General features: G+C 33.6%; 1 protein-coding gene across 1 annotated transcript in view; it reads left to right on the forward strand.

Annotated features, from left to right (window-relative positions):
* The window catches only part of ETNK1 (ethanolamine kinase 1), a 68,962-nt gene that overhangs the window by 25,525 nt on the left and 27,644 nt on the right, over positions 1–15,793 (forward strand). Inside the window, exons 3-4 of the mRNA XM_082849658.1 lie at positions 7,776–7,916; positions 12,330–12,472. Coding sequence (XP_082705784.1) covers positions 7,776–7,916; positions 12,330–12,472 — 284 coding nt within the window. The remainder of the gene's footprint in view (positions 1–7,775; positions 7,917–12,329; positions 12,473–15,793) is intronic.

Consider the following 15,793-nt stretch of genomic DNA (forward strand, 5'->3'; position numbering starts at 1 on the left):
TTATCAAGAAGCATAACTAAAAAACACCAACTTCCAGTGCTGAGGGTATTGTAGTGGAACTGATACACTGTGAGTTGCAAGTAAAATTGGTAATGTTGTCTTTTGGAAATTAATAGGACATTATATAGTAAGTCATAAAAGAAAGTCATATGCTTGATTGTGTCATAACAACTCATATTGTCTGAAACATACAAGATGTCTGATGCAGGACTAAGAGGAAAAATATCAGCTTACTAGTTGAACTGTGGCTACAATAAGGAAATAATTTGCTTATGTGAAAACTCAAAGGGAGTTTGTAAAAAAGAAATAAATTCTGTTGGGATGGTAGGATTAGGGATTTTTTTTTTCCAGTTTCAAAAAAATGCCTGTTATTATAATTTTTAAAAAGCTTCCAAGAGAGGAGCAATTAGTGAGTATTAGTGGGTGTTTGAGGAGATTCTCTGCAGCCTTGAGATTTTTCAAACATTTGGCTTTATTGAGTATAGAATTTAAAGTAGCATTTGCCTTGATGTTAGTGCAGTAAAACCTTATCTTACTGAGACTAGGTAGAAGGACCAATCTATGATAGTGAAAATCAGAAATCTTAATTTTTTATTACCTAGTTTTTTCTCTGTTGTACATAAAATTTACTAATAGAAAACAATTGAATTGCTCTAATACAGTTCTTTTTAAGAACTGTATTCTTTCTTATGACCATTTAATTAATTTAGTTAACATTTTTTATTTTTAATTGTGATAAAATACACATAACAAAATTTCCCATCTTAATCATTTTTTAAGTATACAGTTCCATAGTGTTAAGTACATTCACATTGCTGTGCAGCCAGTCTCCACAGTTCTTTTCGTCTTGCAAAACTAAAATTTTATATCCATTGAACAACAACTTCCCATTCTCCCCTACCCCCAGCCTTGGCAACGATCTTAACTTTCTGTCTGCATGAATTTGACTGCTCTAGGTACCTTACATAAGTGGAATCATACCTTTTTGTCTTTTTGTGACTGGCTTATTTCACTTAGCATAATGTCTTCAGGGTTCATCCACGTTGTAGCGTGTCAGAATTTCCTTCCTTTTTAAGGCTGAGTAATATTCCATTTTATATGTAGGCCATGTTTTGTTTACTCATTAATCCATGGATGGACATTTGGGTCACTTCTGTTGATACTTTTTCACTGTTGTGAATAATACTGTTATGAACATGGGTGTGCAAATATCTTTTTGAGACCCTGTTTTCAATTCCTTTGGGTATATAATAAGAAGTGGAATTGCTGGATCATATGGTCATTCTATTTTTAATATTTTTAGGAACTGCCTTACTGTTTCCCATAGTGGCTGCACCAATTTACATTCCCACCAACAGTGCACAAGGGTTCCAGTTTCTCCAAGTCCTTGCCAACACTTATTATTTTGTTTTTTTGATAGTAGCCATCCTAATTGCAAGGAGGTGGTATCTCATTGTGGTTTTGATTTCTATTTCCCTAATGATTAGTCACGTTTAGCGTCTTTTCTTATGCTTCTCGGCCATTTGTGTATCTTCTTGGGGGAAATGTCATTTCAAGTCCTCTTCCAATTTTCTAATGGGACTTTTTTTTTGTTGTCTAGATGTAAGAGTACTTTATGTATTCTGGATATTAACTCCTTATCACATATATGACTTCAAATACTTAATTCCATGGGTTGCCTTTTCACTCTGTTGATTTTGTCCGTTGATGCACAGTTCTCAATTTTGATGTATGTAGTCCAGTTTATCTGTTTTTACTTTTATTGTCTGTGGTATTGGTGTCATATCCAAGAAATTGTTACCAAGTTCTGTGTCATGAAGCTTTTCTCATATGTTTTCTTCTAAGGGTTTTATAGTTTTTTTAGCTCTTACATTTAGATTTTTGATCCACTTTGAGTTAATTTTTATGTATGATTTAAGGAAAGGATTAAGGAACGTCTTTCTTTTACATGTGGATATCCTGCTTTTCCAGCACCAGCTGTGGAAAAGACTGTCCTTTGCCACTGAATGGTTTTGGCATCCTTATTAAAAATCATTTGATCATAAATTGGAGGGTTTATTTTGGAGCTGTCTATTCCATTTGTCTGTATGTCTGAGGCTATGCAAGTGCTGCTCTGTTTTGATAACTGTAGCTTTGTAATAAGTTTTGAAATCAGGAAGTGTGAGACTTCCAACTTTATTCTTCTTTCTCCAGCTTGTTTTAGCTATCTGGGGTTCCCTAAAATTACATTTGAATTTTAGGGTGGATTTTTTTCTGTTTATGCAAAAAATGCTGTTGGGATTTTGATAGGGATTGTATTGAATTTAAAGATCACTTTGGGTAGTATTGACATCTTAGCAATGTTATGTCTTCCAGTCCACAAACATGGAATGTCTTTCCATTTATTTCTGTATTTAATTTTTTTCAGGAACATTTTGTAGTTTTAAGTATAGAAATCTTTTACCTCATTGGTTAACTTTATTCCTAAGTATTTTATTCTTTTTGTTGCTATTGTAAATGGAATTGTTTTCTTAATTTCCTTTTTGGATTGTTCATCAATAATGTAGAACTGCAATGTATTTTATGTGTTGATTTTGTGTTCTGCAACTTTGGTGAATTCATTTACTAGTAAAAACCATAAATTTTCCTAACAAAGCCATCCTTCACAAATTGCGTGTTTTGTTCAACACCAATTTATCAAAAATTTTAGATGAGTATGGAACTTGTAAGTAGGACTTATTTAATTTTAAAAATCTCTTAGCAAAGCCTAGTTTTTAAGTATGTAGCTGCTATGCTTGCAGTTGAACTATACTTGTTATTTCCACGAGGATATTTGTATAATAGATTTTCTTCCTTTCCTTGTTAATTTTGCTACAGAAAAGATACACTGGTAGTTCTGAGACCTGTAGAAATTGACTTGAATCCTAGATTTTGCAAAAAAGGCTTATTATACAAGGTGTGTCTTGTTAAAGGACAGGCAGTATTTCAAATGGATGGTCATTTTGTTTTTCTGTAGCTAGGCATTAATTTTGGCACAGTTCTTATTATATGAGATTTTTAAAAATCCAGGATAAATTTTAATCCACCAGAGAAAAACTCTAATAGTGGTAGAATCCTATGGTAAGTTTCTAAATGTATCCTGAGTCTGTTGCCAAGATGATGATTCTTATTCATCAGATATCTGTTAAGTACCTCCTTTTAGTGCTGAATGCTAGGATAGAAGAATAAGGCATGGTCTTTGCCCCTTGTATGATAACTTAGTGATAGTATTTATCAGTAGTATTGATAAAGCAATGTCAACTATACTATTATTATTTGCTGCTATTTTTTTTAATTACATAGGAAAATGTTACAAAACATTTTAAACACTCTTCTGAATATATTTTTACCTATTATGTAAGCATGATGTTATCATTTAACATTAACTTTGTCCCTTATATAATTGAATTCTATTTTAACAGTGCACCTGTAGATAAGGTAAATATCTATAGTTTACTTTAGAAGATATTAATCATTAGCTCTTAAGTTTTGATATAGTTTTTTTGCAAATATTAATTTTGCTATTGTATGGTGGTTAATAATTTAGTTTGTTTTCCATTTGAGTAGGTTTATATCACGTTATGCAGAAATGTTTTTAAAATTGCATATAAAATAATTTTTATAATTTGACTTGTAATTTCAGAAATTTGTTCAAAGGAGAATATATTTGATAATTTTTGATAAAAATCAAATTTGGAAAATTTGCCTTTCACTCCATAGTTTATATATATTTAACATTTCTATTAAACCTAGTAGGAAATTGGTATGAAATGGGAAGTTAGTCTACAGGATCTTTGTATATGAATATGAATGTGAAATTCCTGTTGTCATTATTGAACTTAAATCTCCAAATTGAGTAAATGTTTATGTAAATTTTTTTCTGGTATTCAGGGGCATATCACGTCAGATTTGAAGGAGAGCTTTAAGATTATGCCAGTAATTTGATTTTCCTTGTAAGAAATCTGAGACTCAGAGAAATGAAATGATTTGCTTAAGTTTAGACTTAAAATACAAGGGAAAAGTCAGAAGAAAACCCAACTAATTCTGTGCAGTGTTACTGCAGTATATTATAGTGGAAAGGCCTTGGCCTTTGCATCATATGATCAGTTCAAATCCTGGCTCAGCTCCAGTTAGCCACCTTTCTGCCAAAAGAGTCAAGACAATCAAAATTAGTAGGTGCTTTTTCTTGTAGCAGCTATTCATGTTCAACAGATTCCATTAACGTGTAAGAACCCCTTGGAGTTGTGGCCATTTTGAAGTATTTACCTTAGAATTGTCATTCCAGTCACTCCTAGCTAAATAACTTATATTTGGACAACTTCTGAGACTACATTTTGTGTTTTGCAAATCAGGGTCTCATACAAACTCTGGGGTAAAACTATACAAAATAGGCATTATTATTTATTTTTAAAACAGCAAATAAAATTTTCTGGTATTAAATACCTGTTCTAATATGTGACCCTTCTTCTGAATCACTGGTCTCATTTGTTGAGTAAACATTTCTAGGTCATAATGTTCTGTTGATACAGATTGCCCCTTGAGTTTTAGGTAACATGGATTACCTTTCTTCAGGCCTTTTGTTCCAATTCCCCTCCTTAAAGTTTTAAAACCAGGTTTTAGTGGCTTCAAATAGATATGTGTCACACACACATACACATCTATGTATGTATATGTGTGTTTGCATGTATATATGTGTATATTTGTACTCTCCTTTGTTTTGATTTTATTATCACTTTTATTATCATGAAGGTTCCTGATGCTTAAAGTACTACATGTTCATTTGGGCCTAGCTTTTTATGCAAATACTGTATGAGAGGTTGATATAAAAATAGATTTTTTTCCTATATTCTTGTAGAGTATATGGTCTTGGGGAAGATCATTTAAGCAATAATTATTTAATTTATATAAAAATGTTTATTTGGTAATTTCAGAGGTATGGACCAAAACACACATACCTAAAAAGATCACAGATTTTAATATTTTGGTAATGCATTAGGATTCTTTTTTTCCCCCCAAAATAAGATTTATTCTTCACATGGTTGCATACTCAATTATATTTTATTCTCAAATCCGCCAAATTTTCCATTTTAGACAAGAATGCAGTGCCTTAAAGGTGAAAGATATTCTCAGATATATCTATGTCTCTCCTTTCACATAACTTCAGCATCCATAGAATCCTAACTTAATCATCAAAATAAAGGCCGAAAGCAAATTTTACTCAATTACAGTGAAACCTCATCATACTTATTTTCCAGAGTAGAAAACAAGGAGAAAATATTGAATGCATCAGACACTACACTTGGCAGCAGTTTTAGGCTGAGGAGCTTGCTGAGTGTGATCTACATGTAAACTTTAAGCTTCAGAATAACAATATAAGCAGGTTTCTCTTTAAAAATTTAGGTGGGTTAAAGAACAGCATTACAAATATTTTATTACTTATTTTAAATTCAGTAATAAAATCCAGTGGTACTCTGAAGACAAGAGAAACTCACCAATTTCTGTACCTGGGTACATGAGAGAATCAGTAGGGTAACAGCTAATTCAGTTACAGCTTTGGGTATCAAAGATTTGCAAGGGCTATGTCCTATAGACCTCTTTTCGTTGCATCAAGTACTGTCAGACCAATAGCAATTTTCTGCTCCTAATAGGCATTGAGCATTTTCCCCTACTGTGAAATATTTTTTAGATCATCAAACATCAAATGAGATGTGGTCAGCTGAATTACAGTCATCCAAACTGAAAGATGAAGAATATTAGTCAATCTATTGGTTCTTTAATGCTGTGTCCTTTCAAACAAAACATCAAATATTTCTTGTAGTAGAACTGAAACTCACTTGCAGTAATGCCTAAACACTTCTGAGATGCATTAGGACTTATTGAGAATAATAATTTGAAAATTCAGACTGACTCAAAGAAGGAGGAATTTGTCGATTCATATATCTGAGAATACTAAGTTCAAGCATGGGTGGATCCAGGGGCTCTAATAGTGCCATTAGGAATATCACTGTCTGTTTTGTTGTGTTACCTTTTTTATTCTGGCAGACTTTTCTAAGGAGTGACAATTATGATTCTTAGCAGTTACAGGTTTATCTAATCAATTTGCAGTGTGGGGAGTGTGTCCCTCCTTTTCTGATCGCCTCAACCAAAGTCAGTAGCTTCAACCAAAGTCTTGGGGTCAAATCTTTTTGGCCTAGCTTGGGTAATATGCCCTGAACCGATCACTCTGGCCTGAAGGATGGAATGCTCTGGGCAAGTCTGTGTCATCTCTTTGCTCCTAAAGTTAGTGGTGCCGGTGGGATAGGGAGTTAGGATTGAGATGAGCTCTGACTGAACCAAAAGTGAACTAAAAGTGAGGGGGATGGAAGTTTCTCCAAAGGAAAGTCAGGACTCTTATTAAATAATAAAACTAGATAGATGAGAATATTCACTGTAGTATAAAAATATAATAAAAGTGTGTTATTTAATCACAGATTGGTGAAGGATTACTACAATGCTAGATTCCGTGTGTACTTAGTTAAGTGGTTTTTGTGTATTAGTCATCTGGGAAGCTTTTAAAATATCTTGACGCCCTGGCTGCACCCCAAACCAATTAATTTCTTGGGGTAATACCCAGGCCTCTGTATTATTTTCTTTCTTTCTTTTTTTTTTTTAAGTTTCCAAAGATTGATTTTAGTACATAGCCAAGCTAATGTTTGTTCAGAGACCTTGTTAACACAGTTATAGGAATTAACTCACTGAACCTATTTATCTGCCCGCTTACCTTTTTACTTTAGTCCCTTTTGCCCTTTAACCTCAGTGACTTCAGAAGCAGAATTGGAGCATTATATTAGTGCCTCTCAAATTATACAGTGAATTAGGATCACCTGGAAATCTTGTTTAAAATGCAGTGCTGGGGCCTACCCATAGAGATTATCCGAGGTGGAACCTTAGAAATTCCTAAGTGGTGCTATGTTGTAGGTCCTAGGACTGTACTTTGAGGAACGTTACATTAGATTGTTAGCATCTTGAAAATTTGCCAGTTTGAAGTTCTTTTATTTGTAGATTATTGTTAAGTCATGTTTCTACCTACTATTCTATGGACTATATGGTAATTTAGTTCTTATTTCTATTTGGTATGCTTATTCCTCCATTAGCATTTGCTGTACTAGGTTCTGCAGATACAAAGATGGTGTGGACACAAATATACTACACAGCTTCAAACTATTTTGTTGTTATATCAGTATTGATTCTGACATCATAAAATCCTAACGTTTATTCAGAGTATTGTTAACAACACACAGAAATTAACTCATAAAACCTATTTATCTGCGCATTTACCTTTTTACTTTAGCCCCTTTTGCCCTTTAACTTCAGTGACTTCAAAAGCTCAAAATTAAAATGACTCAGTGTAATTTAAATGCATCAGTGATTAATATCTAATACGTGCCTTGAAATCATTTATAGTCGTGTATTGTTCTGCTGGTCACAAACATTGTATATTCAAAATAGGCTGCCTATATCCAGACACTCAGTCCCTTTTGGACACAATATTTAATTACTGTATTAATTTTAGGTGTTTCTTCCTACTTATGCTTTAAACATTTGTTTGCCTCTCCTTGTGAGAGTTGACTTGCCATATTATTTTGAATCTTGTATATGGTAAAAATAAATCATGTTATAAGATAAAGTCACCCTAGTTATTTTAGTTTACCTATGAGTAGATATGAACTGTATGGTTCTTAACACTTTCTTTTTTATGCTGTTTTGTTTTTAAACAGGCTTATAGCACGTCAGCTTGCTAAAATCCATGCTATTCATGCACACAATGGCTGGATTCCCAAATCTAACCTATGGCTAAAGATGGGAAAATATTTCTCTCTCATTCCCACAGGATTTGCAGATGAAGATATTAATAAAAGGTAAAATTACTTTTACATTTTAAATTATGTTTTACATTGCTTTGCTCATATATAGGGTTTCAAAGATAACTGTAAGGTTTTTGTGTATAAAATCTGGTTTGGTTTATCTCTTTGCATTTAAGTAAAATAAGCATTAATTCACTTGACTCTCAAAAGGCACTACAGAAATTTCCTTCCCTTCCTACAGCTGACTCAAAAAAAAAGAAGAAAAATAATCAACCCCTATAAAAGTGGGGAAGTGGTGAGCCAGGAAACAAATACGGAATGTTTATTTGGCAGTAAACACAATGTAAAGATTACTATGAATGGGCACATTTTTCGTAGTGTGAGTTGACAATAGAGACCTTCTAAAAAAAATTCCTTCTGTCCAAAGGAAGGCTGTTCTGAAGGGGCCTGGAGATCTATACTGGGACATACTTGGAGTGTGAAAAAGTTTGGGTTTTAGTTTACTGTGACTATTTAAGTCTCATGATGTTGAAAATTAATTTACTGGAGTCTCAGCTTTTGTAGGACTTCAGGTTCAGAGTGACTAAGGTATTTCATTTCCTATATAGAAAAATGTGTAAATCAGTATTTAGAATCCAAATAATATAAACATGTTTCTTTTCTTCCAGTTTTATTGAGATATAATTGACATACAGCACTGTGTAAGTTTGTGTACAGCATAATGATTTGACTTATATGCATTATGAAGTGCTTACTACAGTAAGTTTAGTGAACATCCATCATAAATAAACAATTAAAGACATAGAAAAAATTATTTTTCCTTGTGATGAGAACCCTTAGGATTTACTCTCTTAACAACTTTCATATACAACATGCAGCAGGGTTAAGGGGGCTAGTGCTGGCCTTCTGGTGGGCAGAACTGGGTCTGGGGGAGCAGATTGTGGGACCAGAGGTCCCGGATGTAGTGTCGGCCTGCTGGTGGAAAGGGCCCAGATCCCAGAGGGTCCTGGGCCTAGTGCTGGTCTGCTGCTGGGTGGAGCCAGGTCCCAGCGTTTCTGGCTGCAGGGCCCTGGGGTTCCCCAGAGTTGGTATTAGACCCCCAGTGGGCAAAGTTGGTTCCTGGCACAGCTGGCTTTGGTGTCCAACATGTCCTGGAAATTGGTGTCAGCTTGCTGGTGGGTGGGGCAAGATCCCTGGATGCTGCCTGAGGGACCCAAGGGGTCCTAAAACTTGGCCTGCTAGGGCGGGCCTGGGTCCTGGTGCCAGTAAGCTAGAGGGAGGGTTCCAGAATGGCACTTACCAGGGCGAGTGTTCTCCTGGTAGAGTGAGCTCCCCAAAATGGCTGCTGCCGGTGTCTCTTAGCCCAGGGTGGGCTCCATTTGCCTCCTGCCTCTCCAGGAGGCTCTTGAAGATCAACGGGTAGGTCTGACTCAGGCTCCTTTCAAATTACTGCTTCTGCCCTGGATGCCAGAGTGTGTGAGATTTTGTATATGCCCTTTAAGCGTGGAGTCTCTGTTTCCCACAGCCCTCTGGTTCTCCTGAAAGTGTGCCCTTAAAAAGCCAAATGTCTTCCCAGTGCAGGAGTCCCCAGGCTAGGGATCCTGCTGTGGGGCTTGTCCTCTCTCCTGTGGAGAACCTCTGCAATTGTAATTATCCTCCCGTTTGTGGGTTGCCCACCCAGGGGTACGGGTCTTGACTGTGCTGCATCTCTGCCCTTTCTACTCGTCTTCTTGTGGCTTCCTCTTTATACCTTTAAAAAATCTTTTGTGCCAGTCTTCTGGTCTTTCTCATCAAGAGTAAGCAGCTCTGTAAGTAGTTGTCGTTTTGATGGCGCCAGTGGGAGCTGGTGAGCTGAGTCCTCCTCCTCCTCCATCGCAGCCACTCTTGACAGACATGCAGAGCACAGTCCTGCTGGGACCTTCTGAAATACTCGGCGGCACATGCCTCAGAAACCACACCAGACGTGTTTTTTCATAGTGTGATTAATACTAGTGCAAAAATTGGAAATTTTATTTTGTCTTTATACCTAAAGTGTACATGAAGATTTCAGCTTTTGTATTCAGGAAGTCTTTGCTTTAAGAACAACAGACGTAAGCAGGACCTGTGGATTTTTTTTTTCTCGTTTCTTTTAATTTTTTATAACTCATTAGCGAAAAATAGCTGTATTGTTTTGAGCTTGATTATTTCAAAGATTAGTTTGACTCACTCTGTGTGTGCTTTATTTACAAAGTTTGTCAAACTTTGAATGGATAGGGATATTATACCCCTTTAACTGGGATAGGCAGACACCTGGAAGTGTGTCAGGTGTATTGGATATTCAGAAAGTGATAACATAAAAACAAAAAAAATTCTCTTTTGAAATAGCTATTTTATTGAAAGATTTTGGGAAAAATCACTTTAGAATAAGTAGATGGCAGTGGTGCAGAGTTGAGAGGCAGTATGGTACTGTATGGATTAAGAGTACAAGACTGGAGCCAGACTGCCTGGGATCAAATCTCAGTTCTGCTGTGTAACCTTGGACAAATTACCTATTTATTCTTCCGTAAAACATAAATAACAAAGGTAGTATATTTACCTTTTAGGGGTTCTGTGAGGATTAATTGAGTTGGTATATACAAATTTCTTAGAACCGTGCTTGGCCATATAAGTGCTAAATAAATGTTAGCTGCTATTTTTAAAATTATTATTAGTCAGAGAAGGTTACTTCAAATGCTTGAGGTTAGTGATACTTGGGTAAAGCTGGAGATGCAGTGTGGTAAATAATGAAAGAACCTCCCCCCATCAGAAAATATACAACTAAAACATTAAAAACAGTTAAAATATTAAAAATGTTTCATATTTTCTTCCATTCCTTTTTGTCTGTACATGATTGTAATTATGTTAATAATCCTTTGAATCCTATTATTTCCATTCAACTCAGTACTTTTAAAATAAATTCTTGAATAATTTCACCATTTTAAAAAGCGCATATAAGGATCTCTGTTGGAAGGTATGTGTAGAAGAGAATGCAGGAGTGGGGAGAACAATGAATAGGCAAATTCATTAAAGTAAACTCAGTGATACAGAATTTTTTTGTGTTATAAAATGGAAATGTAAGGGGTAATTTGAGAGACGATATAGAGAAAGAATGAAGAGAACTTATTTTGTAAGCCTGATGGTGCTATTGAAGAATTAGTAGTAGCACCTTATTTTTGTTCCGTTGTATTTTTATCAAATTATTACAAATACAGCACAATAAATAGTACAGAAAAGAGTGTAGGATAAAAAGCCATGATCACTAATCCTTCTTGCCATACCAACACTCACCCTTCCCAGTCTGACTACTGAGGCAGTTCTCTGTAAAGATGAGTATTCTGTGATGTGGTTACCATATGATAGTATCATAATTTTATATGATTAATGATTGTATGATTATCATATAATAATGAGTTGATTTATCAATAGTAGATAATATCTATTGACTATCAAATGTGACTTTAGCTGGTTTATACTATATTCACCCTTCCAAGCTTGAAATAGATGTTTTAGTTCTTTAATGGACTATCTTTGTAACTTTACATAATATACTTAAACTTTTTATTTAACTCTTTGTGTCTTGGTTTCCCCCATCTATAAAATGGACATAAACATAAGACATTTAGAATAGTGGTAGTAATTGTTAGCTGTTAGATATATATATTATTCCCTCACCCCATTTTGTACTGATACATTTTTTACTTTTCTGCCCTGCATTTTAACTGTTGATCTGTTTCTTTTTATTCATGTTTAAGTTCTTTTTAATGGTTTTTCTGTATTCTAATCTTTAGAATAATTGGCTTGCTTTAATTCAGAAGTCTGTGCATATAAATGGAAAGGACTTATTAAAAATAGATTTTCTTTGGTATGTATAGAAATATCGAATTACTGTGTCATGCACCAGAAAGTAACATAGTGCTGCAGGTCATTTATATTTGAAAAACAAACAAACTCAGAGAAAAAGAGATCAGATCTGTGGTTACCAGAGGTGGGGTATGGGGAAGGGGAAATTGGATGAAAGTAGGCAAAAGGTTCAAACTTATAGTTACAAAATAAATAAGTGCTAGGGATGTAATATAAAACATGATAAATTAACACTGCTGTACGTTATATATGAAAGTTGTTAAGAGTAAATCATGAGTTCTCATTACAAGAAAACTATAATTTTTTTCTTTTTCTTTTATTTTGTATCTTTGTGAGATGATGGCTGCTCATTAACCTTATTATAGTAATCATTCCGTGATGTATGTAAGTCAAATTATGCTGTACACCTTAAACTTACACAGTGCTGTGTGTGTCAATTATATCTTAATAAAACTAGAAGGAAAAAAATCAGTTCTATATGACAAAAAGAAAAGAAAAGAAGATTTTATTCCTTAATGAAACTTTAAAAAATGTTGCCATTAATATAAACAAGATATAACTCTTTTTTTTTTTTTTTTAAACTGAAAGGTTCCTAAGTGATATCCCAAGCTCTCAGATTCTTCAGGAAGAAATGACTTGGATGAAGAAGATTCTTTCTAACCTGGGCTCACCTGTTGTGCTTTGCCATAATGACCTGTTGTGTAAGAATATAATCTACAATGAGAAACAAGGTAGGTGTTTGACTTTAGCAGTGAGTAAGGTTTTTTTCTTCATGTTCTTAACAATCCTTTGATCTTTGTGTCAGTAAATTTAATTCAAACGCAAGAGTTAAAAACGTGTGCAGTCTTCAACATTTTCTTTTGGTTACAAAGTCATGGTAACTGTGCTAAATTAGGAATATATATTCTCTTTATAGTTGTATAAAATATGTTTCTTAGAATTGGTTTATTAGAAACAGTTTTTGGTTTCTGTTAGAGTTTTAAATGAAAAATGATAAAATGACTTGGTTTATGAATTTAATTGTAAATATTTGGTAGTTCATGGTTTGAAAATGCACCTGCTTGTAATGGGAGTAATTGAAAAACCAGCTGACATTGTACTATTTTATAAATATTAAAATTTTTTGAGTGTCGGGGGGGACAGCAGTATTAGAAGCAAATATGTCTCTAGGTTTCCTATTACCTGTTTATTATACTGATTTGTTAGATATTTTGATGCTAAGGAGGGAGCCACAGATGGAGGAAATTTTATTTGTAGTTGCTGAAATTTTATCTACTAAAGTAATAATCAAGACAATTTAGTAAATTGTTTTAACATTTTTTGAGATGGTCAGTGAACTTTTTGGTGAAATGTTTTTTGGGATTGTTCCTATCTTGCTGTATTCAAATTCTCTGTGTTTTTATAGTTAAGAAACACTTGGTTGTATTATATTATTGGATAAAGTGGTTTGAGGTTTGGTTGCTAAAGCGGTAGGTGCCCTTCAATACTACATTGGCATTTTTAAAACATAATTTTGGTTGAAAGATTAGTATTAATTCAAAAAGTCTATTTGAAACTTTGAAGCTATTGCATTTTGTAGGAAACCAGTTTTGAACATAGGTATCATGGTTGGAAGATTATTTTGAATTAAAAGTGTGCTGTTGTGAAGATATTGAAGCCAAAGAATTCTGATTAAGTGGTCATATTATGTTAAATTACTATTTATGACCATTCTTATCAGATTGTAAGCTGAGACTGTGCTAATGCAAAAGCTTTTAATATTTGTAACTGACTTTAATTTGAAGAAAACGAACCAAAGAACACTGTCAAGGGTGGTAGACTGAAGCACATATTTTCTAAAACACACTTAAGTACCTTTTATATTTGATATTTTAATTTGGATTAGAGATTCTATTTTTAAAAAATTTTCTGAGCTAACATCATTATTTTGAATGTCTTGAAGTCTGTGTGGAATCGTTTTTTGAAAACTTCAGGTGTACCCCAAAACATTAAGTACTTGACAGTGTCCTTTAATTTATTATTATCCATTTATTATATATAATTGTCATAGTATATATGTACTACATTGTATACTAGTAACCAAATCTCAATGCCATTTGTGAGACTAGAGTATTAGTTATGCATTAAAGCGATGTATATTAGCTTTTAAGTTCAGTGCAAGATCTAATAAACACATTATTTTATATAACGGAATTTCAAGTGAGGGTCTTCATCTTACATTTGAAGTGGACACTCAGCTTTATTTTTAACTGCAAGTTAATTAAGAGAATCTGTTATTTCCTTTGGAATATCATTTTAACTTTTCATATTTTAATTTTATAAGTTTCTTTTGAATATTCATTTCACTGAACAAACTTGTTTATAATCTAAAACATAAGGGACCAAAAAAATCAGATTACTATGTCTTAGGTAAAAAAATTAATTTTTACTTTTTTATTTAACCAGTTGCCTATCTAAACTACTGATTAGTGATATGAAAAGTTCTCATATTTTCAAATAAAATATTTATGCTTCAGTCTGGCTTTAAGAGTTCAAGGTTGTCATTGTTTACTTTACCACGAGTTACCTAAATCATACTTTTGTGTCTAATTTTTCTTCCCTACACAGAAGAATAAAACTCGCAGTTCAACAAGTGTAAATATGTTGATACAGGTTTTAGAGTTTGCCCTTCTTCACAGAAGTCTGTTATGTACCATTTGTTTCTTCTTGTCTTTGTGGTTGTGTTTGTGTGTTAGTTGTGGAGATATTCTCTTATTTTTTTCTTACCAATGGCTTTATACTGTCCGTTAGGAAGGCTACTTTGGACTTTGTGGCATCCATTAAAATCAATTCCTATGTGATTAGTTGATACATAAGCATTAAGAAAACATGGTTGGAATATTGTTCAGGTAAAATCTGAAACTCATGACAATGGCAAGAAGCTTGTTCTTTTTATTATTATCTTACTCTGTTTCAAATTAGGAGCTAATGGTTTTGAAGTAATGTGACTATGACATATTTGTCTTTAGTTATAAGGAGAAGTAACATGCCTCATACTTTATAAAAGGTAAATTATATAAATTTAGTAAGTTTAATAAGCAGAAAATATATATATTTGAGCTGTAGCATAGCATTAGTACTTATAATTGCAATATCAAGGAGGATCATGAAAATTAGAAATGTGCACTGCAGAGTTCTTTACCTGAACTTGTTAATTGATTATAGCATCTAAAAGCCAAGTGTCAAGTCTTTTCAAATTAAAATGGTTTCTACAAAGAATAAATGATTAAGCTATATATTATGTTCACAAATGTGTTTGATTTGTTATCACTTGTTAAATCATTCATGTGATTTGAGGTCAGGACTTCACCATTTTGTATCCACCTATGATACATATAAAAATAACAAGATGAAAGCCACGGGACTAGCCTTTGCATCATCAATCTCAGTATCTCTCTGTAGTGTGTTTCAGACCCTTAATTTCTTGGAAGTACAAATTTTAGTTAAACTTCATGAATTTATATTGGATCATCTTGAAGTCTCTGCATGTACTTTTCAAACGTAGTGTTAGATTTTTTTATATGTTGTAACTAGATTAAAAATCTCTAAGTAACTCTTACAAGCAGATATATTACTCTTAAAAGAGCAATCAAACTCTTAACTCTTAAGTAACTTAAAAGAGAAGTCAAAAAGAATATAGATTTTGGAACCAAGCACACTCGTGTTCAAATCCCTGCTTAATCACATATGGAAGTAGGTGGTATTAGACAATTCATTTTATCTCTTCATTAAGTGTTTATATTTGATCCTTTACTATCTGCACCAGAATCACCTAGGGTACTTGGGAAACAAGTAGGTTTCTGGGCTCCATCCAAGACCATCTGAACAAGAATTTCTACTGATGGGCTTAGGACTCTGCATGTTTAGCAGATTTCTAGGAAGTGCTTATACTGTTGATAGTCTAGAACTTTTATTTGCTTTATTTGAAACTTAGGAGATGATATCTACTTCAGATGGTTCCTGGCAAAATTTTAGATGATGCATGTAATGTAAATAGCACCAGACTAGGTGCT

Source organism: Leucopleurus acutus (assembly GCF_964270905.1).
Source record: "Leucopleurus acutus genome assembly, chromosome: 11".
Taxonomy (NCBI): Eukaryota; Metazoa; Chordata; class Mammalia; order Artiodactyla; family Delphinidae; genus Leucopleurus; species Leucopleurus acutus.